Here is a 27,957-nt window from a genome sequence, read left to right as displayed (position 1 = left end):
GCCAATCGCAGGGCACATAGGAACAAACAACCATTCGCGCTCACAGTCACGCCTACGGGCAATTTAGAGTCTCCAATTCATGCATGTTTTTGGGACGCGGGAGGAAACCGGAGTGCCGTGGGAAACTTTCCACAGGCAAAGAGATGAATTGATAACAGGTGAGTGTGATGCTCGCGTATGAGAGGAGCATTCCTGAAAGGCTCCGTTGTCCACAAGCAAGGTTGGGCCAAGGTTCACCACTTTGCGAACAACTGCATGAGCAAATAGTGCAGCAGTTTAAGAACAACCTTTCTCCTTGTGTCAAACCGTCCAGTGTAGCGCCAACCGCTGGCGAGGAGGACTTACGACTTTTTTTTTTTTTTTGCCCTCGGTATTGCTGGCTGGTATCGGCGGCCTTCACGAGTACCCGATATCTTGAAATAAGGCTAATATTGGCCCGGCGGGCACTCACCCGAGCCCTCACATTGTAATATCAAACAACATTTAAAGCCTCGGAGAGACGCGTGGACCAATGGTGAAACCGTGTTGCTGTCCGTGGTGCTGATACGGGCCCTGAAGGTTTTTCACGACCTATTCGAGGGAAATGAAAACCACACTTAACGCGCGCCAGTTATGGACTGGGGTAAGCATGATCATCATGTCATGCGGTAGATTGCGCGTTGTATACATTTCTAAATGTAGTTTATCAATGTTCGACAACGCATTTGTTTTCGTTTGTTTCCTAAATACGCGTTTGACGTGCACACGTGAGCGTCTCGCCGCGTCATCCCGACCCGCGCAAGTAGGCCGGACCGAAGCGCGTGAGCGAATGGGACACGTCCCGGGCTGCGAGCTTCCGGTTGGTTCAGCCAATCGCAGGAGAGTGGGCCGCGCCTTCTAAAGTCGTCCGCTGTCTGTCAAAGCTTCCTGCCGATGTCGCCCGTCCTATGAACCTGCCCCGACCATCACTACTGCATCACTGATCCACCGCAAAGCGTAAAGATGGCGGCCCGGGTAAGAAAAACGAACATCATATTGTTCTATATGGCGTTTCTAGACGAGCGCACGCTTGCTGGTTTATATCGCGTCAACCCGTGGGGAACTGGGCAGCAAAATGTCGGACTGACTCCGACGATACTGAACGCAGCCAAACGAATGTCATTGCGAGTGTTATTTGGGTTTATTTGTTTGCAGCCTGGCACGCGCGCGGGACATATTCGCCACGCGTGCGTGTGCAATCAGTCCCGATGAGCAGATCGAGCCCCGTCCCACTAGGAGTCGGGCTGCCTAATCCCGGGATCTGCTTGTCCTTGAGCCGACGCTGCTGCTGATTATAAGCTCCCCCCCCCCCCCCCCCCCCCCCCCAGGCCTCCACTAGCGGAACGATGGCCATCATTCTCCCGAGTGCGCACACCTCAAAGCCTCAAAGGCTCAACTGCATTGTGTTGTGTGCCCAGCCCTTCGTACTGATATGATACATAGGGGGACAGTTTTGCTCAGACAATTGCCTTCATTCTGCAGTCTTTTTTTTCCTTTTTTTTTTTTCCCCCTCCTGCGCACAGGAAACCCGTTTGAAGGGTGGCGCAGCATAGTTGTGCATAGACTTGAGTCCATGTTTGTCTTATGTGCTGTCAGGTAACATGATATCTCTAAACACAAGCTGCGTGTATTCGAAAATGGTATTGTTGTTAAGTGGTGGTTGTTTTCTGCATGGTTGGTTCTTGTAGCATTTTGACAGTGTCCTGCAAAAAGCAGGTTAGGTTAGAGAGTTAGGTCACTAGACTGTATTGCAGCAGTCTGACATCGTGGAATCGTGAAAGAGCAAATTTGTCTTGTCGTCTGACATTACGGGCATTACGTGTTGTCTGTCCCCCACCACCGCCGTGTTTAAAAAAACAAACAAACAACAACTTTATTGGCGGTCAGATATTTACAGTACGATACCGATCAAGCCGATCGGATCGATGTCAAGTCGAGTATATGCTTTCTTCAACAAGGCAGCATACGGCTAGCAGCGGTTCGTGGTTAGCATGTCTGCCCGGTTCTGGTTTCAGATGTCGGCTCCCGGCCCTCCCGCGTGGAGTTTTGCTTCCTCGCAAATTCCAAAAACATGCATCCGAGTGAAAAATTGAAGGGGGTCTGAATACTTTCCGTATATGTGGCCCTGCGACCGGCCGGCGACCGGTCCGGGGCGTACCTAAAGTCGACTGGGATAGGCTCCGGCTGTCGTGCGGACAAGCGGGACAGAAAACGGATGATGCCTCTGCTGCAGATTGACCAGATCATTACCGGCGTTACTGTTGTTGATTTACGGCACGCGTGTCATCGATTCATGTTATCGATCCTCATGATTTGGGATTTTGAAGTACAAGTTGGAGGTCAAATGTTGCTTTCCTTTCATCATGTACTTGAACCCTTTTTGAAGGCAGACATTGAAACCAGCACACAACCGACTTCCTTTTTTGTGTTATCAGACGCCAATGCCGTCATAAACGCACCCAGTTGGCGTATGCGGGCTCGATTTTCTGCACCTCACCTTACGGAAAGGAATAATAGTCCGTATAAATTACAAGTATGCGTTCATTCCAAACGTATGCAGTTTAAATACACATTTTTTTTCTTTCTTTTCTCATCATGGCCCAAACTTCGCTAAATGGCACAGGGTTTACTTTGACTTCCTCGTAGTGAGGCACTACGTCGACTTACTTCCACTCACCAATTACTCTTTAAACCTCTGATAGTTCATTGTCTGTCATTTATCAACGTGCGCGCGTGTGTGTGAGATCTTAAAAAGCGTGGGAGGCCTCTGCGTCCCATCTGTGTCAGCGCACATGACGCAGCAAGCTGATGATGCGTTTTGTCGTCAAATATAAAATCTCCTTGTCTTCGTTCTCTTACGAAGAGGAAATAATCACGAGAGTGGGAGGGTTGTTTTTCTTCCCGCAGAACCGACTGAGATCATTTGCGGTGTCGGAACACCCCGACGGCTCGGTGGCGCCTCGGCACCCGCAGGAGCTCGACTGCTATCACGCGTTCGGCCGTTTTCGATACTCCTCAACCTGTTCGAGGTGGCGGGTGAGCCGTAGCCTATCCCGGCCGACCGTAAGCGAAGGCGGACGACAACCCGGACGGGTCGCGGGGCGCGCGTGAAGACAGACAATCATTCGCAACGACACTGAGCGCGGGAACCGACCCCACGCCGCCTGCACTGAAGTCAGGCGAGCGGTGACTTGACGAATGCTACTTTTTAGAGATCATGCATTTGTACTTCTTTGGATGTAACAATACCTTCTTCAAAATGATGATATTTTTGAAATGATCCCACTGACTGGCATGCAGCTATTATAAGGATGATCGTAAAATAATGACCATGGTCCGCCACAGCCACCGAGGGCACGCGGACGATTGGGGGATAGATACATTGGGTTTCGCAGCGATCGCCAGCTCGTTCTGTATTTGATAAGGGTACCCACTCGCGTTGCCTGTGAGAGCGGTGGCGCGCTCTCACCCGCTGACACTCCGATTGCTGCATCGTCCTTCTCAGCACAGAGATGTGTTCACGCCAACCGCGCCGCAGACCTCACTCCTTTATAAACGAGCCATCTTGCGCTCTTCTGCGAAATTACGAACACCGGGTCTCATCTGCCTCCACACAGATACGCGCCACCATCCCGGCGCCAGAACACAGCCCGACATGTCAACGGCTCAACAGGATAACACCAACACGGTGACACGTTCGCGAAAACATGAGCTGAGTTTGTCGCACGCCCTGCTGGTTTGGACAATTTCAGTTGTCGATGCCGTCCCCACACATGTTCATCGATAAAGTGACGCAGGTGATACTGGGTGGACTCCAGTCCAGTTCTAAGCACAATATAGGCATACCTTTGTGTCCATCTTCCCACTGAATGTGAGTTCTGACAGACAAGATGCAATGAATGTTGGCGTGACCACCCACTCAAATCTATTTTACGGCCGAGAGAGGAATTGCGGAGGCTCGAGACTTTTCGAATGTTGCCGTTGGCTACGATTAACGAGCCCGCCGTGCCCCCGACGAACTGCTGTCAAATACGCTTTGATCGTTGGTCGCAAAACTTGGACACATCGTTCTGCTTGTCCGTGCAATAACCGCAGGACGGGAATCCCAGGAACCGTACTGCGCTGTATGTCTGAGAACTGGAGCGATATTTCGAGAGCCCCTTTGCTGCCTGCCAGGCTGCAGAAGAAACAATATTTTCGCTCACAAACAATAACACATTCCGGGTCACGATCACGAAGTACACACAGAGGACAAACAGAGAACGGAGACAGATCCGAGCCAACGCAGGTACACAGTTGTGTTTCTGTGCTTCTGAGCGTCTGGGAAGCAGCTGTTGGTGTGTTCTGCCCTAATTCACTGTGCACTGCTCTTAATTTTGATAAGCAGCACCCGGGTCAGCAAACATGTAGCTCGATTCCCTCCCGAGGAATAGCCGGCGTGATGAATAATAATAATAATAGGCGCTGAGGGAAACCGCTTTACAGCTCTACGTGTAGCGGGTATACTAGCTTAAAACAAGTAGAAAGAGCTCCAGCAGCAACATTACACACTCACAAAGGAGAAGATGTAGTCATCAATAACAAGCTTGGAGAATTTGGACGACAAAAAGTGTGTGTCTGATTGCAAATGAGTGATTGATTGAAGCCTCGCTTAGTGAGACTTGTGGTGCTCACTGGGAAGGACGGATGTGAATAAGGTCATTTAAAAATATTACAAAAATGGTTCCCTACTGCCAGTTCGTCATTCAAAGCAAAAAGTGTGTGGGGAACGTTGATGCGCATTTCTTTATCTTTGGGGGCAGGGGGGCGGGCTTATCGAAATCGAACAGGGTGATCAAAGATCAGCATGTCGTTCTTCTTGCGGAAAACACACCACAACTTCCAGAACCTCTCTTTTCACAGCAACCTTAATGCTCAAAAATGTTTAGGTTTGGTTAAGTAGATATGTCGATATTTTGGGAAGATCTGCCGTTCAAAAGAAAAGTTCCAGTTCCGGGCAAGTAACGCTTATTAGCATCGGTCACAAGGATGGTCAGTCAGCAAAAAGCACACGAAAGGGCAATTGTGAAAGAATGCCGTAATATGAATTGCGTGCGATATACGGTGGGCGACCGGTTAGAGCGCCTGCCTCACAGCTCTGAGGTACGGGGTTCAATCCCCGGCCGTTCACGCTCGACTAACGCGTTACTCCCCAAATCCGCCATTTTGAGTCACGATCGAATGTGGCTTCCACTACGCTAATATTTGAGTTATTGATTCACGTTGATGACATCATCCCCTAAATTGTGTGGGATACGTTACCAAGTCATTAATATTCCTGCCACGTGACAGCTGCTGAAAGTAACTGCAAAGTTACTTTTTTTCCAATGTAGTGACTTTTCAAATCAAGTAATCAGTGAATAAACGAAGTGACGTTTAAGCTCAAGCAATCAGTAAAGTCACTAAGTTGCTTTTCAAGCTAACTGAACTCTTACATGATTCTTCAATATCCCCGATTACGTCATGCGTTTGAACTCCGATCTTCTCATTCCGTCCGGTCACCGGTTCGTTGTACCTTGTCGTCTTTTGGGAACTGTCTTTTTCCTCAGATGTTTTGCATTTGGGTCATCTTCCTCGTGCTGTAAAGGAGAGCGCTCTCAAAGGAATTTGTCTGCTCGATTGGCCGCTTTTGGCGATGCTTTAGTCCAAAGAAAAAGGCCATGAAGTTGTACAGTCTGCAAAGGGAACAGCAAATCTCATCGCACGTGGGAGAAGAAGATTCTGATGCATCCGTCAATTTGGGCTCTAATTAGCCTCTCGCGGTTGGCTTGGGCGCACTCGTACAAGATTCCACGTCGGACTGCTGACACGAGTATGAGCGCAATGCAATGCTTTCATGGCTGTCCTTTTAGTTCAGACAATGTGATGCAATCAAATGTACTCACCTGGGGACTGCATCGCTGACAAGTTCACGGATGACCTTCAATTTGTTTGCCTCGATAGGATCCTGCACGGATGACCTCGGGTGCCTCGGTTTAGTGTTCCCTTATGACTTTCACGCCCCCCCCCCCCCCCCCCCCCCCCCCTTCAAGCCAGTTCAATATACAAACGAGACTGTATGACTTCTCCGCATCTAACGTGTTTCCCACTTCCACATTGTTTAGATTTTTTGGTTCACCTTTTGTCTCGTCTGTCCGAGCATGCCAGCTAATAATGTAAACAGTCGTCCAATTCTAAGAGTCTGAAGAGCGCAACACTACGCACAAATCTTCATTACCAGCCGCGCTATCAGAAGGAGTTTCGATGAGCCCGCACCACCCAATGGAAATGACTTCCAACTTCATAGCGAGTCATGTGATATGTAATCTAATGTAGAACGATATTAGGATGTCGTGTCAGCCTACAGTATCCCCTTGTGTCGTGACTGTGGATGCATTTTCCTCCTCTTCATTCCCACTTACTTGTGTTTCACCAATCACCACATGAAGGCTGTTGGCACTCCTGCGGGCAAAGGGGCGGTGACATTATAGAAACGCCTGCATGGCGCTGATCCCATCATGTGCCAGATTTGGGGTATGCTGGTCATGATGTTTGAATTTGCCATCTCCCCGAAAGATACAGATTTGGAAGAGTAAATATTGGCGGATGAATCCAGTCCAAAGAATTGGAATGAAATACCCTCATCTCTGGCGTTCGTGGAAAGGAATACCATCGTTCCGTGTACAGTGCGTACGCATGTTTGTGGCACGCGAATCCATACTCGTACTGCATCTGATCTTCACCACCGCGGCTTCGCAGCTGCACCGCAAGTCCCCCTCCGTCTCAAAAACTGTCTTCTGTCCTTCTTCTCCGCTTGCCTGCGCTGGCGCCACAAGGTGGTAATATTTTTCAAGGTATGTATCGAAACGCAACCGTCGAGTCGACGAAAACACGCCGCCGTCTTCCTTTTCTTATTCCTTGAGGAAAATATTTGCAATTCCCACCTGGCAGCTACGTGCAGTAATTGCGAGTTGCGTCGAGAAAGCGCACAACTGCGGCAGGCTCGGATCCCTGGGCTGGGACAAACAAACGACAGCAGGACGGACGAGTATGCGGACCCTCGGGAAGTTCTTACACTTCCGCATAAATTGGAACTCAAATGTGCTGCGATCGTCGTCTGAATCACAAGGATAAACAAACAGAGTCCGCTTAAACTAATACCGCACAAACGATGATATGTTTTCCTGTTTTTAGCGCAAATAACACTTTCACATTCGCAGGACAAGAAGGACAAAGTAAGTGAACTCTGTTTGTTTATCCTTGTGATTTCAGAGCACATTTTAGGACCAATTTATGCAGCAATTGAAGACATTCCAAAGGGTTCCCATCCTTTTTCCTCCCTAATGTTTTGGTGTCGGCGTCACATGCGAACATGCTCTGTTTTTCATATTCATCCATTCTTCGACCTGCGTGGAATTCTTCATCCTCGAGGCCGAGCCAGATGGATTTTCGGCATTACATGATTGCTATTTGAATGAATTTGGCAATCATAACATATTCCTCGAAATCAAATGAAATGAGAGACTGACGTCTTCGAGCGGTGTTGGCCTGTAAAAGGTGGTCGCAATAGTTTGCTTCTTTGTAGGCATCGTACATTCAAACGGATGAAAAACACGCTTCCAAATGTTCTTGTGCCACCTGCCAGCCGGCTAATTCTTACAATCCATCCGAAACTAACTCGCAACCAGAACACAGATTGCTTCTCTCAATAACACAACTGCATATGAGGCTTTTTCTACACCCCCCATTTATGCGCACAGTGGCAGCGATAGCCACCGCGACCCCCCCCTCACAACAGCAGCATTTGATTTAAAATAGATTGAATTAGGGAAAAAGAAGACATCAAAGTATAATAACTAAGCAATAAAATCAAATTGAAAAACACAAATCATTACAATGTCCCTGTTGTGAGCCTCTCACTAAGATGATTGGTCACCTGCTTCCAATGCTTGTTTCTGTGAGCGTCTTAGCGAGAGGCTAAAAAATAAGGGTTTATCAACAATTGCAAACCACCCCTTACCCCGAATATTCCCCCCCCCCCCCCCGCCCCAAAAAAAAAAATCATAATTTCACTTTTCTAGCTAATATTAGTTCATTTTAACCCGAAAGGAAAAGAAAAACAAGCATCAGAAGCAATCAGTCTAGCATCTTGACGAGAGGCCTGTAAATGAACGTTACCCGTGAGGTTATCGACAATTTCAAGTTTGAGCCCACCCCCACAAAACACACCGTCATTAAGAATACAACTGTAATCATGCATGCATGGTTTGCTTGTTTTTCCTCCTTTTCTTTCCAAGCTGCACATGTGATTGTTTTGACTTTCCCCTCTCCGTGATTACGATAAATAACCTCTCTGAGAATGGCCGACCGTCTTTCCTCGCATGTCTTCTACAGAAGACGACTCCACACGTGGGCGCAAATTCCCCATACAGTGCCGGCGATTGAAATGTGACGATGTCAAACGCGGCCGCACGTACTGCGCGTGCCAGAAATCACCACAAATGCTCAGTAGTATACGTCGGTCATGTTTTTGCCGAGAAAGATGCGGCTGCGCTTGCTTTGCGTTGGCAGCGTAAGCCTGACTGTGAACCACAGGATGGCAGAGCCACATTTTTTCCTTGTATTGGCTGCGGAGTATTGACGTTGAAGGAGATTCACTCACATCGTTCGACAACAGAGGTGAGGGAGGTCAGCAGTTTTGAGGTGGACAAAAATCTCTGCATTGGAATCTGAAAGTGTATAAGCACAAGGGAACGAAGGAAATTGTTTAGCTTATTTAAAAATCGCCGCAGCTTGATTTATGATAGCAGAACAATATCCTAAATATTTGCGAGCCACGGTGGAATGGTGCCAGTACTGCGGTCGTTTTACAGTAGTTTGTATTCAAGCCTCGCAAACCCTTTTTACGCATCCATCCATTTTCTGAGCCGCTTCGCCTCACGCGGGTCGCTGGCCGCTGGAGCCTATCCCGGCTATCTTCGGGCGAGAGGCGGGGTACACCCTGAACCGGTCGCCGGCCAATCGCAGGGCACGTATAAACAAACAACCATTCGCACGTTCACACCTACGGGCAATTTAGAGTCTTCAATCAACGTACCACGCATGTTTTTGGGATGTGGGAGGAAAGCGGAGTAGCCGGAGAAAACCCCGGTCCCCACGAGTGTGAGGCAGAAAATGTGCCGGCTGCAACGATGACGATGACGATGACGACAGTCTACTGGCAATAACCGGCAGCCGCAGGGTACGGGCTGCAGCTCCAAATTAGTCGTAATGTTACCGATTCTATTTGCAGGTATTTTGGGGAGCACGGAACAGAAGCGCTCCAAGCACTCAGTCAGAGGTTGCGAGTTTGAATCTCGGCTCAGTCCTTGCTTTGTGGCATTTTGTATGTTCCGCCCCGTGCCTGCGGGAGCTTTCTCGATGCCGCCTGGCTTCCTCCCACATTCCAAAAATAGGAGTACTATTTTCACATGTCAATCACTCACAGGACACGTACTGTAGACAAACAAGCCTTCATACTCGCATTCACGCCATTGGACAAGTTTAGGTCTTCAATTAACCTACTTGAAGCTTCCGATTCCTCACACTTTGACATCTAAACTGTCCTCGCATCCATGCTAGCTGTGTGAGAATACAGAGGATGATAATGCAGAGAAAGCACCAAGTGCTCTGTCAGCGTTGACGTGGAATTCATTTGGGCACTCAAAATCAATCAATTGTACCGATCTCGACAAATAAAGTAATGCATCGGTCTGCTGGATACCCCGGTGCATGTTTTGGGAAACTGCTAGAATCACTCAATGCACACTTACAGTATGTATTAAGGTGCAAAAGGCGTCCGTACTCATCGATCAGCTCAAGAGTGAAATATGGATTTTTTCGAGATGTTCCAAAGTAGACACGCTCTAGACATGTCATAAACGTGACACGTCTTCATTCCTGGGTATCAATTGTTTTCCTAAACCTTGCTTTCCTTTTTGTGTTCCGGAGGTAGGCGTTGCCATGACAGGTCGCCACCTGTAACACTTTGATCGTGTGATGCCTGTAGGGCGCCTCTTAGTTTTTTCATAGATTTTGCGTCTATTTGGGTCATAATCAATCTCAACAATCTATCCTGTTTTCTAATTGGTGTTAGAAAGCAGCAACATCTATCCAGATGGTCTACAACATACACATAGCATGCAGTGTTGGTACTCGTTGGGGGAAACGCTGCAAAGTGCCTTTCCTCTTCCGCTTGCATTGTCATTATTGCTACAGTTCATACTTCATGATGTACCACCAGGAAAGTGCTTTTTATTTTTATTTATCCGGAGATCTGGTCAAAATCGGGAAAAATGAGGGAAATCTATCACTCGCACCCTTACAACTGGATTTTAAGCCACATTTCATGAGGCGTGGCAAAGGAATAACAATCTTACCTCTTCGCTTGCCCGCCAGGTCTGGTAAATTAGAATTGGAATTGGAATTGGAATTGGAATTGGAATTAGAATTAGAATTGAGATTGATTTCCAAAGTGCTGGAAACAGTATTGGAGACGCTCGTGTGCTTGGTGAGTCACTGACGGTGTAGCGGTCCGCTCGCCTGACTTTGGTGCGGGCAGCGAGGGTTCGGCTCCCGCTCAGTGACGGTGCGAACGGTTGTCCGTGTCTATATGTGCCCAGCGACCGACCGGGGACCGGTTCAGGGTTTAGGCCGCCTTTCGCCCAAAGTCAGCTGGGATAGGCTCCGGCGCCCCGCGACCCTAAGCGGGATATGCGGGAATTAACACTGTTCCGAACTGTCAGACAACCATCCGTTTGTTTATTTTAATTAATGCAGTAAATCCATGTTTGTAATGGACGATAGGATCCAGAAGAAAATACATGATATATATAATGGAAAAGACATTTCTAGATATACTTTTTACCCTGTTTACCATGTGCTTTAAACATATTTCAACTCATGAAAACACACTTTTTAAATACCCTGTAAATGTATTTGAACACCCAAAAATGCGAACACGAAACTATCCGCGGGGGAGTGGGCCTGGGCGCGAATAACGAAAGGCTGCAAAAAATGGACGGACATGATTGCAGAGCTGAAGAAGTGTCCCAATCCGTTAGTTACCAGGAGCCCAAAAGATCCAAATCCCAATCCAGCGAGACTGCTTGAATGTTTATTTTTGGGGTATGTTTTCACTTCATTTCATCAATATTTATGTTTTCAATCCTGCACAATGTTTATAATCATGTAAAAAAAAAAAAAAAAAAACATTCCAAAAAAATGATTGCTGAACAGGTCGGTATGTTCCAAAAAAGCGATACGGCGGCTGTGCAAACACTGAACCACGATCGAGCGGGGGTTCACCGCACACTTTAAATCTGCGATTGGCTCAGCTGGGTCAGCTGCGATATGCAACCCTTAACGAGCAGCACTATCGAAACGAGATGCAACCGTGCATCAAATCAACTTTGGAATCTTGAAGTCGGGAGCCCGCTGAGCTTCTCGTATCGCGAAACCTCACAACTGCTTTGCGTTGAAAGCAGCACAGAGGTCAAATAGGAGAGAGAAGCGCTGATGTGCAACCTGTTTTGGGTCAATGGGTCACGAAAAGAACAATTGACGCTAGAGCAGCATTTGTGGCCTCCGGCGGATCTGCCAGCAGTAAACATGATGAATTATGCGAGGAGCTTTTGGATCGCTTCATGTAGTCGCCGTGGTTACCATGTCACGTGCATTGGAATTTCTCCATCGGCCGAAGCTTGCCTCTGAGTCAATTGTGCTCCCAAAGTCGTTTCATTTGATTTCTCAAGATGAAAATGAATGAAAACAGGCAGCAATAAAACAGAAAACGACGCGGATGAAAACAATACTGTCACGTGCTTCATTCCAATGAAAGCGAATATTATCGCGATAAAATGATACTGATTGTATAAGATGCAAAGTTCATGAAGATTTGTCATTATTTTATTTCAAGGAACAGTTGTAGAAAGAGGCTTGAAATATATTTGTCAACGTAATCCAAACCTATTCTGCTTTTTTCCACGTGAGGCTTTTGAAGAGACGTTCCAGTCTGCTCATCATTATTGTTTGTATATAAGCCATCTGTCAATGATGACAGTTGTGAAAACGTGCCGTTGCATCGAGGTGTTATCGGCGATGCCGAAATTCTTTCACTGCTGATTTGGGCAGTGATGTAATGATTTCACCGTAAGCCATCTAGGATTTTTGTTTGCGCTAAAACTTCCTACATCTATTATTTTTGTCTCATTTACTGTAACAACTGCACCCTCGCCTAATTAGGCACTTTTCACCCCATTATTTGAAAACCTGATCATAATTCCAGTCATATGAATCTTTTCGGTTCTCCGAAAATGAGTAGATTGCAGTATAATCAAGCTCGTCTTTTGGTGCGGACATGCTCATGTACTCATTTGACTAATATTGTTCTCTACCTCCACCCACGGTCCCGTCCCCTCTCTCTCTTTGCAGACCATGCAAGCAGCGCGATGCCCGACAGATGAGCTTTCGCTGACCAATTGTGCCGTGGTCAGCGAGAAGGATCTGCAGTCCGGACAGTGAGTTGTCATCATTGTCATCATTCTAAGACCCCCCCCCCCCCTCCCATCACCAACACTGCTGATGTTTTGCTGTTTGCAATTTGATTAGATGTCGTATTTGTAATGCTACCTCAAACCTTTTATGTAGTGCTGTTAAAGTGCAACCACGTATGAACCAATTATTTGGTTTCTAAATACATGAAATATGTTTGAAGATCAGTGCTGAAAACATGTGCAAAGACTGAGAGCCAAATAGTACTGAATTGTCGAGATATGGCGTAAAACTCTTTTTCACCTTTTACATTTTCCTGATTTTGTGGGCGGAGCTAAAAACTAGGGTCGCGGTGTCCACCCTACCACATAAAGACCAAACGGCCTTATTCCATACAGTGGCCATTGGGTGGAATTCCACTTCATAAATTCATAAATAACCTTACCCAGTTGTACCGGCATAGCGTGCAATCGGCCATGAAAGCATGCCCACAACTTTGAAAAAATACATCGATCCATTGAAAAACGGGGCAAATGGCTTCAATGATCATTTTCGCCTTATTCTCTGGCGCCATCGTTTGAATGCGCAAAGTGTCCGTTGACAAGAAGAATGTTCTGTGAACTAAACCGCCTGAAAGGAAGACCTGGCCCTGGCGGCAGCTCAGTAAGTAAGTTGATTCAAAAAAGCAATTTTGGATTCAACTGGACCTGAACAACCGCAGGAGAATTGGCATTCAGGGACTCCACTGTGTTGAAAATCATCACTCGCAGTCTATGTGTATCATCAGACTTCCTGTTTCATATTTCACAATGATATATTATCTATTCAGACATGTTGCATTAAAGTCACTACTTCAACAACCAATAACAGGAGACCTCGCAGTGTTTGAAATCGTCATCACGTCAACAATGTCATGCGATGATGTGCGTCATTATTATTAATTATTGACAAGTTTAATAAGGTTACTATCTCTCCGCAGACACGTGACTGTGAAGACCACACCCAACCACAAATTTGCGTTTACAGTCAAGACCCACCACACTGTGGCACCTGGTTCCATTGCCTTCAGCCTGCCACAGGTTGGTTCTCAAACACATGGATACACTTAATTTCACATTTTTAAAGGTTCAAAATCATTTCAATATTATGCTGCCTTGCAAAAATAAGTATCGAGAGTATGTGATCGTGACATGACAACCGTGTATCCAACCATAAACGATTAGTCGCTGTCAACTTCGGGAGTGTTTGCGGTTCGGATCCATTTGGATTATTTTGCCCAGAGCTGCAAATTTTGCAAGCAACCTTTTGATCCTGGTGAAACATTTCATTGGCTCAGTCCAAACACGGAAACCAAAAGACAATAGTTTGTATACAGCATGTGCCGTAGCCAGATCGACTTTTTGGGTGCGGATTGCATTTTTCACTGCCAGTCAATTCGACAGCCGTCAATGGCAGCGCACGAGTTAATCTTGGAAAAGAACTCGCCTTTGTTCACTTGTGTTTGGGCAACATTTTGAAGCGGTTAGGAGAGTTCAAGTGATTATCAAGAGCCGTGTTGCGCAACCTCATGCCACTTTCCTTACATTCATAAAAACGTCTTGTTGACTTTCCTCATCGCTCTTTCCTTTATGTCTTGTAGCGAAAATGGGCCGGTCTCTCCATTGGCCAGGAGGTGGAAGGTATTATCACACTCTCTGAATGTCAAATGATATAGCAAAAAAGCTGTCACTTTCTCACAACAAATAGGTTACTTGATGTACTTGACCGTCTCCCAAATCATGCACTAGGGGGGGGGGGGGGGGGGCTAACAGAGTTTATAATGAGGACGGAAAGAGTAGAAGAGCTCGGCTGAAGAACCGAATGAATTGAATCTTTTTGTCATCTCATAGTGCCTCAGTTGTAAGGGGAAATGAAGAGTGTGAGGATTCCAATGCTCCTTTGTAATCATACTGAAAACAATATTTGATACACAGTGCACATCCTGCCGCATGCTAAAATCTTCTTCTCCATCTCGTACTCTGTCCATGTAAGACTTACCACAACGGAAATGGATGAAAACAGTCTTTAAAAACACATTTGTGGGTTGTTTTGTGATGATATTGATAGTAAATGTGTTCCCTTAGTGTCAAACTACAACTTCGACAAGTCCAAGCAGTGCATCGGTGCCATGACAATCGAAATTGACTTCCTGCAGAAGAAGAGTACCGACTCCTCACCTTATGACTCGGATAAGATGGCTGCCGAGTTCATCCAGAAGTTCAACAGCCAGGGATTTTCTGTCACGCAGCAGGTTTATTTGTTACTTTTTGTTTCGGATTGTGTGTTTCATTCAGCCATTGGCGGACTCTTTGTTTTAACGTTTCAAACGTCTTCCGTCCCGTTCGTCTCTCAGCTGGTGTTCAGTTTCTGTGATAAACTCTTTGGACTGGTTGTCAAAGACATTGAGGCAATGGATGCCAGCATCCTCAAAGGTGAAGCACCCTCTGGAAAGAAACCGCAGAAGGTACGTGTGCACCTTCACAGCACTACGGACATTACATACGGTGCTCCCTTTTTGGTTTTTTTGCCAGCGGTTTCGACATTAATGGCTGTGTGTGGAGGCATTTTGAAGGGAAAGTCACTTTACAATGTTATACGAGCTGTACACTTCACATGGAAGCTACTTGTCACGCCTTCGGTTTTGTCCCACGAAAGGATATATTGAGCTATTTGCACGAAACGTGAGGGGCGTGCTCACTTTTGTGAGATATTGCTCCAGGAATACGTCCATTGGTCTGGTCAGAGATTTCCCTGGCAGAAATTGCAAGCAAATACATGACATTTTGAAGAACCATTACAGAGAAATATCTTTCCAACACAGTATTAAACGCGTCAGCGAATACAAATATCTTCGACCAACAACTTACATTTAAAACTCGTAGCGAAACACGTACACTAAAGCAAAACCTTTCATATTTATACCGGAACAAAACAAATTCCCCCCTACCATGGAGTCATGGGCTGGTCAAGTTCTGAATAATTGTGACGCAATCGTTAGAAATGCCTGTGGTTCCACATTCAAATCACAGGACTCTGCGCTCACATCCATGACTACTCCACGCATGCGCACGACTTTATATCAGAAGCCTCATCCGTGCAACGAGATTTTCATTCTACGAAGCCCCGAAGGGCAACACGGCGCCGTACATCAACACTTCATTAAACTGATCTCGGAACAACAACCAAACGTCTTCAAGTGACCGCTGACTTCTCAAGTTGACTGGACTTTCTGTTTTTCCGCTGCATACTCGCGGAGAACTCCGCAACAGTCACCCCAGCGCAACACAATAGTTGCGTACAGTGTCAACAATCGGATCCAAAAATCTTTTGCTTTGGAACGTGACCGTTGATAAGAATGTGGTCGTGTCCTCTCAGCATCACTGAAAATGAAGGCTTGCCCTTACTCACTGAGCGTTCCAGATTTCAATAAAGGTCTGTCCATCCGTTTTGGGAACGGGTCGCGGGGGTGCTGCCACCTCTCTCGGCCGCGAGAGGCGGGCGGGGTACGTCCCGGACTGGTCGCCAGCCAATCGCGGAGCACACATCAACGAAGAACCGCTCGCACTCATTTTCACACCTACAGGCAATTTAGAGTCTTCAATTAACCGACCGACCGACCATCAAGGTTGAAAAGAAAATTTCAAAAATGGAATCAATTCAATCAAGCAGGATTAGTGAAGATATTCCGCAGGTGATCTTATTCTCAAGGCCGATTTTTGCTTTGACAGATTGACGTTGGACTGCTGGTGGGCAACAGCCAGGTGATTTTTGAGAAGGCAGAGAGTTCATCCTTGACGCTTGTGGGTATGTTCCTTACCGGAAAAGAAGAAGAAGAATTGAATAAGTATTTTATCGAAAATTGAAAGGAATTATAATTACGGATGAATGAATCATCGAAAAGGCTTACGTTTTGTAGGTACTGTACATTAGTTCCTACCCAGGCACTAATTCTCTCCACAAGATGGGAGTAGTGCACGAATCTCAGATGTGTATACTGTAACGGCGTTTGAAGTTCTCGTCCAAATCTAAATATATCAGAAATCATATTTTGGTACCCAACAATGGATTGGTGCCTCATGAGAATGAGGAATTTGTGGAAGTTTAAAGACATACAGTTGGATTTAAATTGATAATAATGACTTACGGTAGTGAAACTTGAACTGCGAATGGCAAAATTATACAAAGACTATTACACGCAGTCTTTCCTAAGGAACACGGAACGCCAAGTGTCGAAAATAAGCATTTGCGACAAGAAAAGATGCAGTCGGATAAGACGGCAGACGCGGGTTTCCGACGTCATCCCAAAAATCAAAAGCCGTCGATGGAAAAGGGCTGGCCACGTTGCCCGGAGAGCTGACTTCCTCTCCGTTACTTTTTAGGCAAGGCAAAGACCAAGGAGGCACGTCAGACAATCATCAATCCAGACTGGAACTTTGAGAAAATGGGCATCGGCGGTCTGGATAAGGAATTCTCCGACATCTTCCGGAGAGCTTTTGCTTCTCGAGTCTTCCCTCCCGACATTGTGGAGCAGATGGGTGAGAATTTGCTGTCGATGTTGTTTTGGTATTCGACACTTTTGCTTGTGTTGGTGTATGAAGTGAGGCACGCAAATGATCCTCGATGAGGCAGATTTTGCCTTCTGTCCATTTCCCACAATTCACCCCCGCATTCGGCCCCTTTCGTTTTCTGTGTCCAGGTTGTAAGCACGTGAAGGGCATCCTGCTGTTTGGACCTCCAGGCTGTGGTAAAACCCTGATGGCCAGGCAGATCGGCAAAATGCTTAACGCCCGTGAGCCAAAGATCGTCAATGGTCCCGAAATCCTCAACAAGTACGTCGGCGAGTCGGAGGCCAACATCCGCAAGTTGTTCGCTGACGCGGAGGATGAGCAGAAGCGGGTGTGCGACCGCGTGATCATTTCCATCGGACACATGCGATGTTGAAGGTGCGATTTAACGTGCTTGGCGTTCTCATGTTCACCTTCGCTAGCTGGGAGCCAACAGTGGGCTTCATATCATCATTTTTGATGAGCTGGATGCCATTTGCAAGCAGAGAGGCACGGGTGCCAGCAGCACAGGTGTGCACGACACTGTGGTCAACCAGCTCCTCTCCAAGATTGACGGTGTGGAGCAACTTAACAACATCCTGGTCATTGGTAAATCAGCTCTCTATTTCACCCGCGCGTGATCCAGGCTCTTCTCAACGGAGCTTCGGTACTCACGTTCTCCATTGGATTATGATTAGGTCAAAAGACTTTCATCATTATGCACATGAAAATCCATCCTTTGAATTTTGGTTTGCATCATCATACCGTGCATGATATGAAATGTGATCATTCAAGTACATTTGCCTGTGATTGACCGGAGACCAACCCAGGGCGTCGTCCGCCTTTTTGCCCAAAGTCAGCTGGGACGGGCTCCAGCTCACCCGTGCTAGAGAATGGATGGATGGATGGATGGATGATCCCATCATTCTTCCTTTCCCCTTGTCCATCACCACTGCTTCTCTTTTCGCCAGGGATGACCAACAGGCCTGACCTGATCGACGACGCCCTTATGAGGCCTGGAAGGTTTGAGGTCAAGATGGAAATCGGTAAGTGAAAACCGTTCCTTCGTTGTTAACGGATTCTCAAGAGCAGTTTGTAGGATACGTGACATACAATTGAGCATTTGAGCAAGAAAAAAACTAAACAATTCTACATTCATTGAAGGTTCACACAGAAATGAAATGAAACAGATCGAATGGGCATTGTGTGCCTCGGACGCACTCGGTCCCTCTCTTTAGCCGAACCTCGGATTCTCTGTCGTTACCGAGAGCTACGCCGCATGAAAGCGACGGACGGTGTAGTGGTTCACCGGCTTGACTGTGGGTTCAGTTCACACTCGGTGACCGCGCGAATGCGTGTGAAAATGGCTGCCTGTCTCTCCATGTGCCCTGTGATTGACTGGCAACCAGTCCGGGGTGTCGTCTGTCTTTTTCCTGAAGTCACATCGGGGATGGGCTCCAGGGCCCTTTCATTCTGAACGGGATAATAATGATCGGCTACCATTTGTAGCTGGGAAAGCCATCCCTGGCTCGACGTCGACGGCCGCCAATCCGCCAAATGCGGGTACATTTCAGCTGTGGCGGGTAGCGCCGCCACTTCCCACAAGCCGCTTTGGTGAATGTATTTTGGTTGGAGAAAAAAAAATGTCAATTTGTGGCTCGTTAAAATGCTGAGCGGCTAGTAATTCTGGGAAACCCGTAGCCGCAGTGGCTGGTGACCCAAAACGTCAAAGTGACACGTCGTCATTTCATAACCAGCAAATAATTCATGAGAGCTCACGAAAAACAATAGATTCATCCATCCGTCCATCCATCCCTTTTCTGAGCCGCTTCTCCTCACGCGGGTCGCGGGCGTGCTGGGAAAAAAAAAAAAAAATCATTTTGGCAAAAAAAACGAAATAAAATAAAAAATGAACAGGTTTAGGTAGATGAAGAACATATTAGCTATGTAAGCAACTTAAAAGGTAAGCACGTTTTGTTAGTTAAACCTCCAATGTAGCAATTCCTGATCGTTGTTTGTGGGTGCGCTATACCGATGGGGATAAATCTATTGTAAGAAATAGCAACCACGGACGTAACATACAATTCTCTTACCAGTCGCCCTTGTTACCGTCTCGTGGCGCCAGGTCTTCCTGATGAGAAAGGTCGCGTTCAGATTCTCACCATTCACACGAACAAGATGCAAAGCTTCAACCTGCTGGCTCAAGATGTCAACATACCAGAGCTGGCAGCTGAAACCAAGAACTACAGCGGCGCAGAGCTGGAGGGGCTGGTCAGGGCCGCCCAGTCCACTGCCATGAACCGACACATCAAGGTCAGCTGGGCATCCGTTGTCATGCTGTGCAATGGCTCGTTGTTAGGTCGAGGAAGATTTCACCTCTACATTTACAACTTTTCAAGACATTTAGAATGTTTTTTTAAATGGTGCATCTTTTAATCACATTGTATGGTCAGAATGGTAAAATCAATACTGAGATACATGTAAATACTACTATGCATTTGAAAAATCTTTTTGTGTACTTCCACTGGTTCATACTTGGTAATCCATTTTAACAATTTACTCCCCCCACCTTTTTTTTTTTTTTTTTGAACCTGCCGTGAGATTAGACGAGAAAGGCTATAAAATCTCCATTTTGAGTGTACAGTATTTAGTAGTGTTTGTTTGTTTGTGGTGGCCTAGAACTGCAATTAACCTTCCTGAGATGTGCTTCGAATAAGTTCGTGTCTGTGTCTGGGTCATTGCTTGAATGATATTTGGATTTTTTCCCCCCACAAATTTCAGGCTACATCTACAGTTGAGGTTGACATGGAGAGGGCAGAGAAGCTGCAGGTCACCAGGGATGACTTCATGGGATCCCTCAACAACGACATTAAACCTGTGGGTATCCTCTCTTTTTCAATTCACGACCCTGGGTTTACGTAGATTGGAATTTCATTATTGCCGAATAACTCCGCTTGTTTTTCCCAGGCATTCGGTACAAACCAGGAGGATTACTCCAGCTACATCATGAATGGCATCATCAAATGGGGTGACCCGGTTACACACGTCCTCGATGACGGAGAGCTGCTGGTGCAGCAGACCAAGAACAGCGATCGCACACCGCTGGTGGCTGTGCTGCTGGAGGGTAAGCATCTGCAGTTGCAGTTGCACAAAATATTGGGAAGAGGGGCAACTTAAGCCGCCTCCCCGCAAAAAAAAAAAAAGACCGGTCTCTCATTTAGAGGAATAGTCACGCTTACAGTAAATAAGAAGAAACGTAATCATTAATAATTCATCACACGGAAATGCACCAAATAAGATCGGTGGTACCTTATTAAGTAAAAGATGCACGTAAGATGGTAATCCGTGGCGACAAACATCAGAATCATCTTTATTTGTATGTATAAGTATGTCCAAAAAACACACAAGGAATTCGTCTCCGGTCGTCGGAGCCGCTCGAGTACGACAACAGACGGTCAATTGACACGGAACACTTTGGAGACGGAAAGACATTGACCAAAGAAAAAAACAGTCACTGAGAAATGAAGGGTTGCTAGTTATCTGGTAATGCCGGTACAATCATTATTATTTTTTTTAACACTTGTGCAAAAAGATGCAGAGTCCTCTAGCACTTCGAGCAGTTGGAATGACTAATCTCGCGATAGTCCGTCCGGTGCACTGACCGTCGCCGAGACTTCAAGGAGTGTACGCGGTTTAAAGCGACGAGCTGCGCGGTCATCTGGGACAATGTCGATGGTGCAAATGTTGCAGATACTCCTCAGTCAGTGTGCAAGTGGGGCAGATGCTATTGGTCAACAACAGAAACGTCGTCATTACACTTGTCATATACCGCACTTGTCAAACACACCTCCAGGTCCACCCCACAGTGGAAAAACCGCTTTGGCAGCCAAGATTGCGGAGCACTCACAGTTCCCCTTCATTAAGATCTGTTCTCCGGACAAGATGATTGGACACTCAGAGATCTCCAAGTGCCAGGCCATCAAAAAGGTTGGTGCCGCACTGTTGAACCGATTGTCATGAAACATGCCGGCTGTTTTGTAACTTGAGAGAAAAGACAACAACACAAAAGAGGCCTTCTGAAGCAGTGATCGTGACCAAAACTCGCTGGGGTCCAATGAATCCAAGCAAGAAAACTAACTACTGGAATTATCGAAGAGACACCACGGCACCGAAGTCAAGACCTGCGGGTCCGATCCAGCTCCAATGGGGCAGTTTGTGTGTGCCAAAAGTTAAAAAGCAATTCATTGATCATGAACAAATGCAGGGTCAGTTACCGAAGACTGTGTGGCGGACCAATTGTTAAGTGTTCCCTCACAGAACATATTCGCGCGCGCTCTCGTCACACAACTAGTCCGCAAACAAACACAGTGCGGCTCTGCTTCTCGCCAGCGGACATCAAGGCGAGCGATATGTTTGAGCAGAACGTCCGACTTTTGTTCGTTCCTTTAAAATACGATTGTAGCATGCAAAGAAAGTAGTGGAGCACAAAAAAAAAACAGACTTTTTGGGGCTTTACAGGTACAAAGTTGAAGCCATAACAAATTTCATTGTTGATTTTATAGCAGAAGAATTCAGACTGCTCCAAATTTTCTGTTGCAATTTCTTGCATCATTCCATGGTTTGGAAGAAGATTTACGTTACACTTTCCTAAAAAGAAAAGATTGAAGCGGCCATGTTTTTTTTTTCAATCAATCAAAATGACCGTAAATGTGTTCCTGTATGCGCAATAGATAAACAGCTTGCTTTGCATGCTGTTACCGTACTGGACCCAATATGAACCAAACGATGACCTTCAAACCAAGGTTGGAGCAAATAGTGATTTTTGGCGTACTGTTATGCTGGAATAAGCGCTGCCCGTAAGTACGATGTGGCCCGTCATGAAATCCAGCTTGCCGCCCCGGCGTAAACAGTTGCATCAAACTGACAAACTACTATTTATCGGAAAATGCAACAAATATTTCAAAAAGAATCCCTCTATTCTAGGTTTTTGATGATGCTTACAAATCCCAGCTCAGCTGTGTGGTGGTCGATGACATTGAACGCCTGCTCGACTATGTCCCAATCGGACCGCGTTTCTCCAATCTGGTTCTTCAAGCTTTGTTGGTGCTCCTGAAGAAAGCACCTCCCAAGGTCAGAGTTCATATATCTGTAACCGACACATGATACACGATACAGTACCCCAACCGGCCACAACATCCATCCATCCATTTTCTGAGCCGCTTCTCCTCACTAGGGTCGAGGGTACGCTGGAGCCTATCCCAGCTAACTGCGGGCGAGAGGCGGGGCACACCCTGAACCGCTCGCCAGCCGATCGCGGGGCACATGGAAACAAACAAGCATTCGCAGGCACATTCACACCTACGGGCAATTTAGAGTCTTCAATGAACCTAGCATGCATGTTTTTGGGATGCGGGAGGAAAGCGGAGTGCCCGGAGAAAAGCCACGCATGTCATGAACGGAACAGAGGCTAGGACCCAAAAATGCAAGACTCCAAAACAAATGGACAGTTTCCAAAAAGAGAGGTTTAATAGACGGGCATAGGTCGGTACACGGGCAGGCAATCCAAGAAGGGCAACAGTATCCAAGAACATGAGGCAAAGAGGCGAGGTCGATCATCGGAACAAGGTCAAAGTCTTACTGTGAGTCTGTGACAAGGAATGCTGGAACGTGACGACAAGGTACAACGAACCGGCGACGAGTGGGACTGAGACACGAGGTTAAATACAAGCGGTGATTAGGTATGAACGAGGCACAGGTGGTGAAGATGCTCACAGGAGCAGGTGTGTGAGAAACGAGAGAGAGGAAGACAAAACCTGGCACACACGCACACACACACACACATGACAACGCAGGCGCGGGGAGAACATGCAAACTCCACACAGGCGGTCGTCAGAACCGTGAGGCAGACGCTCTTAACCAGTCGTCCACCGTGCCGCCAGCCACAATATTACGACGCCCATTTGGACAATCTGGCATGGATGGTGCGGCAGACAGATGTAGATGTGCAATATGAATAAAAGATGAATCGTACAAATCTCTGAAATGAACAAAGGGCACATTTGCACTTGTCTGTCAAAGAGGAAGTGTAATTGATTGGTCCTGCAGGGTCGGAAGCTGCTCATCATTGGCACCACCAGCAGGAAGGACGTCCTACAGGAGATGGAGATGTTGGATGCCTTCAGCACCACCATCCACGTCCCGAACATCTCTACCGGGGAGCAGCTTGTCGATGCTTTAGAGGTATAGACAAAGTCACACGAACATTTAAATGAATTATGCGCGCCCATTTTCTCTCGCCGAAAGCTACACAGTCATGTGCACGCACGGCATTGACAACTATGCAAACGCTTTCCCCTCGGCTCCCCGTTATCTATTGAAGGAAATGGCAATTTGCTTGCATGCTGTCAAATTCAAAGCGTTCTTGCGACCTTTTCCACGCAGCTGTTGGGGAGCTTCACAGACAAAGAGAGGGCCAGCATCGCGCACCAGCTTAAAGGAAAGCGAGTTTGGATCGGCATCAAGAAGCTCCTCGTGCTTATCGAGATGTCGCTGCAGGTACGTGCGATACTGAAACAACAGGGACAGCGCCATCTTGAGTGATGAACTCATTGAGTCTTTCATATTTGGATGTAAACAAATGGTGCAGTAGTAGCACGCCGCATGTGCTCTCTTATTATATATACGAACAGTACAGTCTACGGATAACATTTGCAGCGCCCGATCGAGGAACAACGGTATGGCGAAGACAAATACAGATCAAATAATGGTCAGGGGTTAGGAAAGTTGGAATTTGATGAGATTTAGCTTTGAAAGGTTGTATTCTTTCCACGTAATATGTAAAGCAGCAATCCTTTGTGCTCCTATCCAGGCTCGGGATTTGAGATGCAACGTTGACCGATCGATTGATTACTTTCTATGGGCCTGACAATAGAATGAGAAAGAAAGAGAAACAAAAAACAAACAAACAGAGCAATGACGCAGCCATAAATGTCATGCCTGTTCAAAAAAGCAGGCCCATATCTACAAGTCTACCATAATCTTGTCATAAAGCTCATCACATAAGCATTATATACATTATATACGTATTCATCAGGAAACACAAAACACAACTTCAGCAAGACAACCTCGAAGGCCAACATTCCAAACATCCCTAACAAAAAAGACGTCACAAAATCAAGGCACAATTTCAAAGAAACACTCAAGCTAACACAACCAAACACACTGCTGACGCACTTTGTGTTGCGTTTGTGCTATTCTTTGTTTGACTGTGGACTTTTTTTTCACTTGATTGTCTCTAGATGGACCAAGATTACAGAGTGACCAAGTTCCTGTCTCTGCTGCGGGATGAGGGGGCGTGAGTATATTGGAAGACAAAAAAGGCGTAAAGCCTCAGCAAAGCTGCATTTTTTTGGTCATCTGCTTCCTTTTCTTCCCCGTGACTGTCTCCGTCACGTGTGTATGTGAGTGCCTTTGTGAGCGTGTGTATGCGAGTGCCTTTCTTGACCGATCGTTTTATTGTGCATCAGGTTGAATGAAGGCAATCAAATCCGAATTTAAGCCGTCAGTCAGTGGGTCACGCTACACCGGTAAGGTCAACAACGAAGGAGGCCGATGCGTAGAGATCCTTCAGAGTAGAATCATGAAGTTCCGCCATTAGAATACTATCCATACTAGACGTTGTTGTCAAGCATTGATGTTCGTCATTTCATAGCTTGCATATTGCACACCAGAGACAACGTGTTTATTTCTCATTCAAGTGATGCATAGTTTACCTCTTTCATATCTTGAGGCAAGACGATGTTATTAAACAACCACTGTTAGGGATAAGGGAAGCTTCACCCTGATTGTAGAAAATGACCAATATATGACATTATTAATCTTCTTGCACAATCATCAGTCACAACCTGACAATTTCCTGACATGCTGAGATTCCTGTGCATTCAATTGATCAATTTCATCAAAGAGATCAATTCAAATTTTCAACAAATCAAATGGTCTTGCTTTAAAATGCCCCCCATCTTTTGGTGTTTTTTTTTTGTTTTGTTTTTTTACATCTTTCATACATGAAATGAATGCTTGTAATGTTTTACGCTCTTTTTTTTTTTTTTTTTTTTTTACACTTTATACTAAACAGTATACGCTGTATTTTCCACACTTCTAAAGCACGGTCCCAAGAAGGATTTTTATTTGTTATTTTGGGGGGTTTTGAAATTCTTACTTTTACAGGCAGTTAAGTGGCTTAGTTGGATCACCACAGTCAATCACAGGCCCTATGTGAAGAGAGTGGTCAGACCTACATTCACATGGACTGGCCATTTGGGGGCGGCAGCTATTCAACTAATAGTGTACGACGCGAGAGGAGACCGTGTACACCCAGAGAACCCGCGCAAGACTACATGCAAACTCCACAGAAATTAGAAAATTGAGATTTTTTTTTATTTTTTATTTTTTTATTATTCCAATAAATACTCATTTGGGATGTTGTGCGGCAGTTGAACCTTATTGTAAACTGCAAGCAGACTTCTCTTCATCCAGAATTGTCCATGTCTACCTTTTTCTATTTCACAGTGATCGCAGCTTTTATGAGTAGAGCGGCTCGAGCGCTCCGACAACTATTTCATCATCAACAAGCCGCAAATATGGTGCAATGAGGAAGAGGAGCAGAGGAGGAAGAGCTCATTATCTCTCTGTCCACCAAGTCATCCCTCCATCCATCTGTCTCAATATACACCCGGTAAAAGACACTATACAATCCCCCCTTATCTCAGCCTGCTTCTGTATGCAATATCTCTGTATCACCGCCCATGTGTCATCCCCATCCCCAAACTATATTTGTCGACATATCGCCGAAATCTACGGGAAGTCGTGCTGTTATTAAATTGTTATCTGTAAAGAGATTGCAATAGATTATTGTAAAAAAAAAAAAAAAAGAATAAAAAAAAAAAAGTGCTGTTTTGTGCATCGTGCTAAAACAAAGCTATATGTTTTTAGCTCCTTGTGTAGTATGTGTTGTATTTGTTTTTGTCCTACTAAATTATAGTCAGTATGATATGTACTTACGCAAACAAGGCAGGCAGTACAAAGAGAATGTTTCTAAAATGGCGATAAATACGCTGCAGATTATTCGCTTTGTGGACTATCAGAGGATTGTTGTGACCATGTCGTGGCTAAGAAAAAAGTACTTTGTTCCGTGTGTAAATGTTAAGCCTTTAAATCTCTGTAACTTGTCCATGGCTTAAAACCAATTGAAGCCGAAAGTACATAGTATATATAAACACAGGCAGTATATTGAGAATCGTTTTAAGGATCCAAGTTCTTTCCAGATTATATAGACAAGATATATCAGTATGATTTGCTGTCCTTGGTGGTTCCAGAGATCGTGACTTTTATCAGGTTTTAGTGGAAGTGAATGATTGTCTGTTCGGTACACTTTAGTAAAGCTAGTGTAGCTTTGGCATTGTCGGTGCTCCATTAAAAAAAATCTGCACTTTTAAGATGGATATAAAAGAAAAACGGAACAAAAAATAACGAAACAAAAACATGAGTACTTAATGGTTCTTCATGAAAGCTTGAGCTTGTGTCGACTCGTGCGCATGCGTTGCATCCTAAACGCCGCATGCGTATGCATATGAATGCGTATACGTACACATAGAGGCTAAATTGGTTATGCTGTCAATATTTTGTTGTACAACCGTTTGAGGTACTCATTTTGTGTCCCGAAGCAGCGCGTTTCACTCCAGAAGGCACAAATTCAGTTTTTCCTGTGCTGCCCGTACGATGACGAACGATGACAATTTCAAAAAGTTGTGCCCGCTGTGTGGTTGTGTTCCGGGGCCGATCTGCCCCATCCGGTGAAGTGTGCTCGGAATCTGCGCGGCGTACGATGAAATCTCAAGACTTTCAACACGTGCTGGAACCAAATGTGCTGCTCGGGGTCAGAAGGGTGACGCCATTGATCACCTCATGTGCTGGTGTAACAAAATATGTTAGTCAAACATGCCATCATTTTTATCCAGGCTACATTTATTATGGTAGTTTGTTTTAATAATTCTGTTGGACCAGAAAAAAAAACAAACGCGTGATTATTTGTTACAATTCGGTATATTTTTGTATTTAACATTACTTTTGTCTGTTATTTTTGTGACCATTGTGGGTTTTCGTTTGTAAATGGAAGGGTAACAAACATTTTGCTGATCCGTGTAGTTGTGTATGTCTGATATATTAACAAATTAGTGAGCGTTTAAATTGTTTCCATTTTGAATTGTGTTTAATAACTAATGTCCAAAGTTCTTGTTTTGTTCTAACCATTGATGATATGTGAATTGGTGTGTGTGTGTAAATATATATATATTTCCAGATGTATTATTGCAATAAAAAGCACTGATGCACAGAAAAGAAACCACAATGTATTACTTATTTGTTGATGGAGTTCACACCAACCGCATACAAGTTGGGGTTGACAAAGATATTATTCGTAAAATCGTCAATGCGCCCACTGACAAGAATGAGGCACGACATGAAACCACTGTACATATTGTGAAGCCCCACGCGTATGCAAAAGACAAGGATCTCTCTATTGCTGCTAAAAAACAAACAATATTGGGTCACTATAAGCAACAAGATTGCAACAGCACAAATCAGAAAGTGGAGCGAGTCCACCAACGGGATTTTATCATTGACCTTCTCAGGCAGAGGAAAGCATTCGGTTGTGACACAAACAACAAACAATCCTGTAAATCAAGTTTTTCACGGGCATGTGCCACCCCTGCAGTTTTATGGAAATCCATAGTGTAGTACTTTGTGTAAT

At 45.6% G+C, this 27,957-nt stretch overlaps 1 protein-coding gene across 2 annotated transcripts; it reads left to right on the top strand.

The window, feature by feature from the left end:
* The first annotated feature begins 735 nt into the window (after positions 1–735).
* On the top strand, positions 736–27,549 carry LOC133414853 (vesicle-fusing ATPase). Of its 2 annotated transcripts, XM_061700527.1 has the most exons (21): positions 736–993; positions 12,508–12,593; positions 13,547–13,646; positions 14,207–14,246; positions 14,691–14,857; positions 14,960–15,070; positions 16,335–16,410; positions 16,986–17,141; positions 17,303–17,502; positions 17,594–17,759; positions 18,122–18,196; positions 19,276–19,463; positions 19,932–20,027; positions 20,118–20,274; positions 21,004–21,137; positions 22,134–22,280; positions 23,256–23,390; positions 23,592–23,705; positions 24,449–24,504; positions 24,677–24,736; positions 25,719–27,549. In XM_061700527.1, the coding sequence occupies exons 1-20, from the start codon at positions 982–984 to the stop codon at positions 24,705–24,707; spliced, it is 2,247 nt and encodes a 748-aa protein (XP_061556511.1). In that variant the 5' UTR covers positions 736–981; the 3' UTR covers positions 24,708–24,736; positions 25,719–27,549. The 2 variants fall into 2 exon arrangements, with proteins under 2 accessions (XP_061556511.1, XP_061556512.1); XM_061700528.1 differs by lacking the exon at positions 24,677–24,736 and having other exon boundaries at positions 738–993.
* Positions 27,550–27,957: the final 408 nt, after the last annotated feature.

This window comes from Phycodurus eques, chromosome 16, assembly GCF_024500275.1.
Source record: "Phycodurus eques isolate BA_2022a chromosome 16, UOR_Pequ_1.1, whole genome shotgun sequence".
Taxonomy (NCBI): Eukaryota; Metazoa; Chordata; class Actinopteri; order Syngnathiformes; family Syngnathidae; genus Phycodurus; species Phycodurus eques.
The sequence above is the reverse complement of the archived record's forward strand: the minus strand, read 5'-3'. Positions and strand labels throughout refer to the sequence as shown.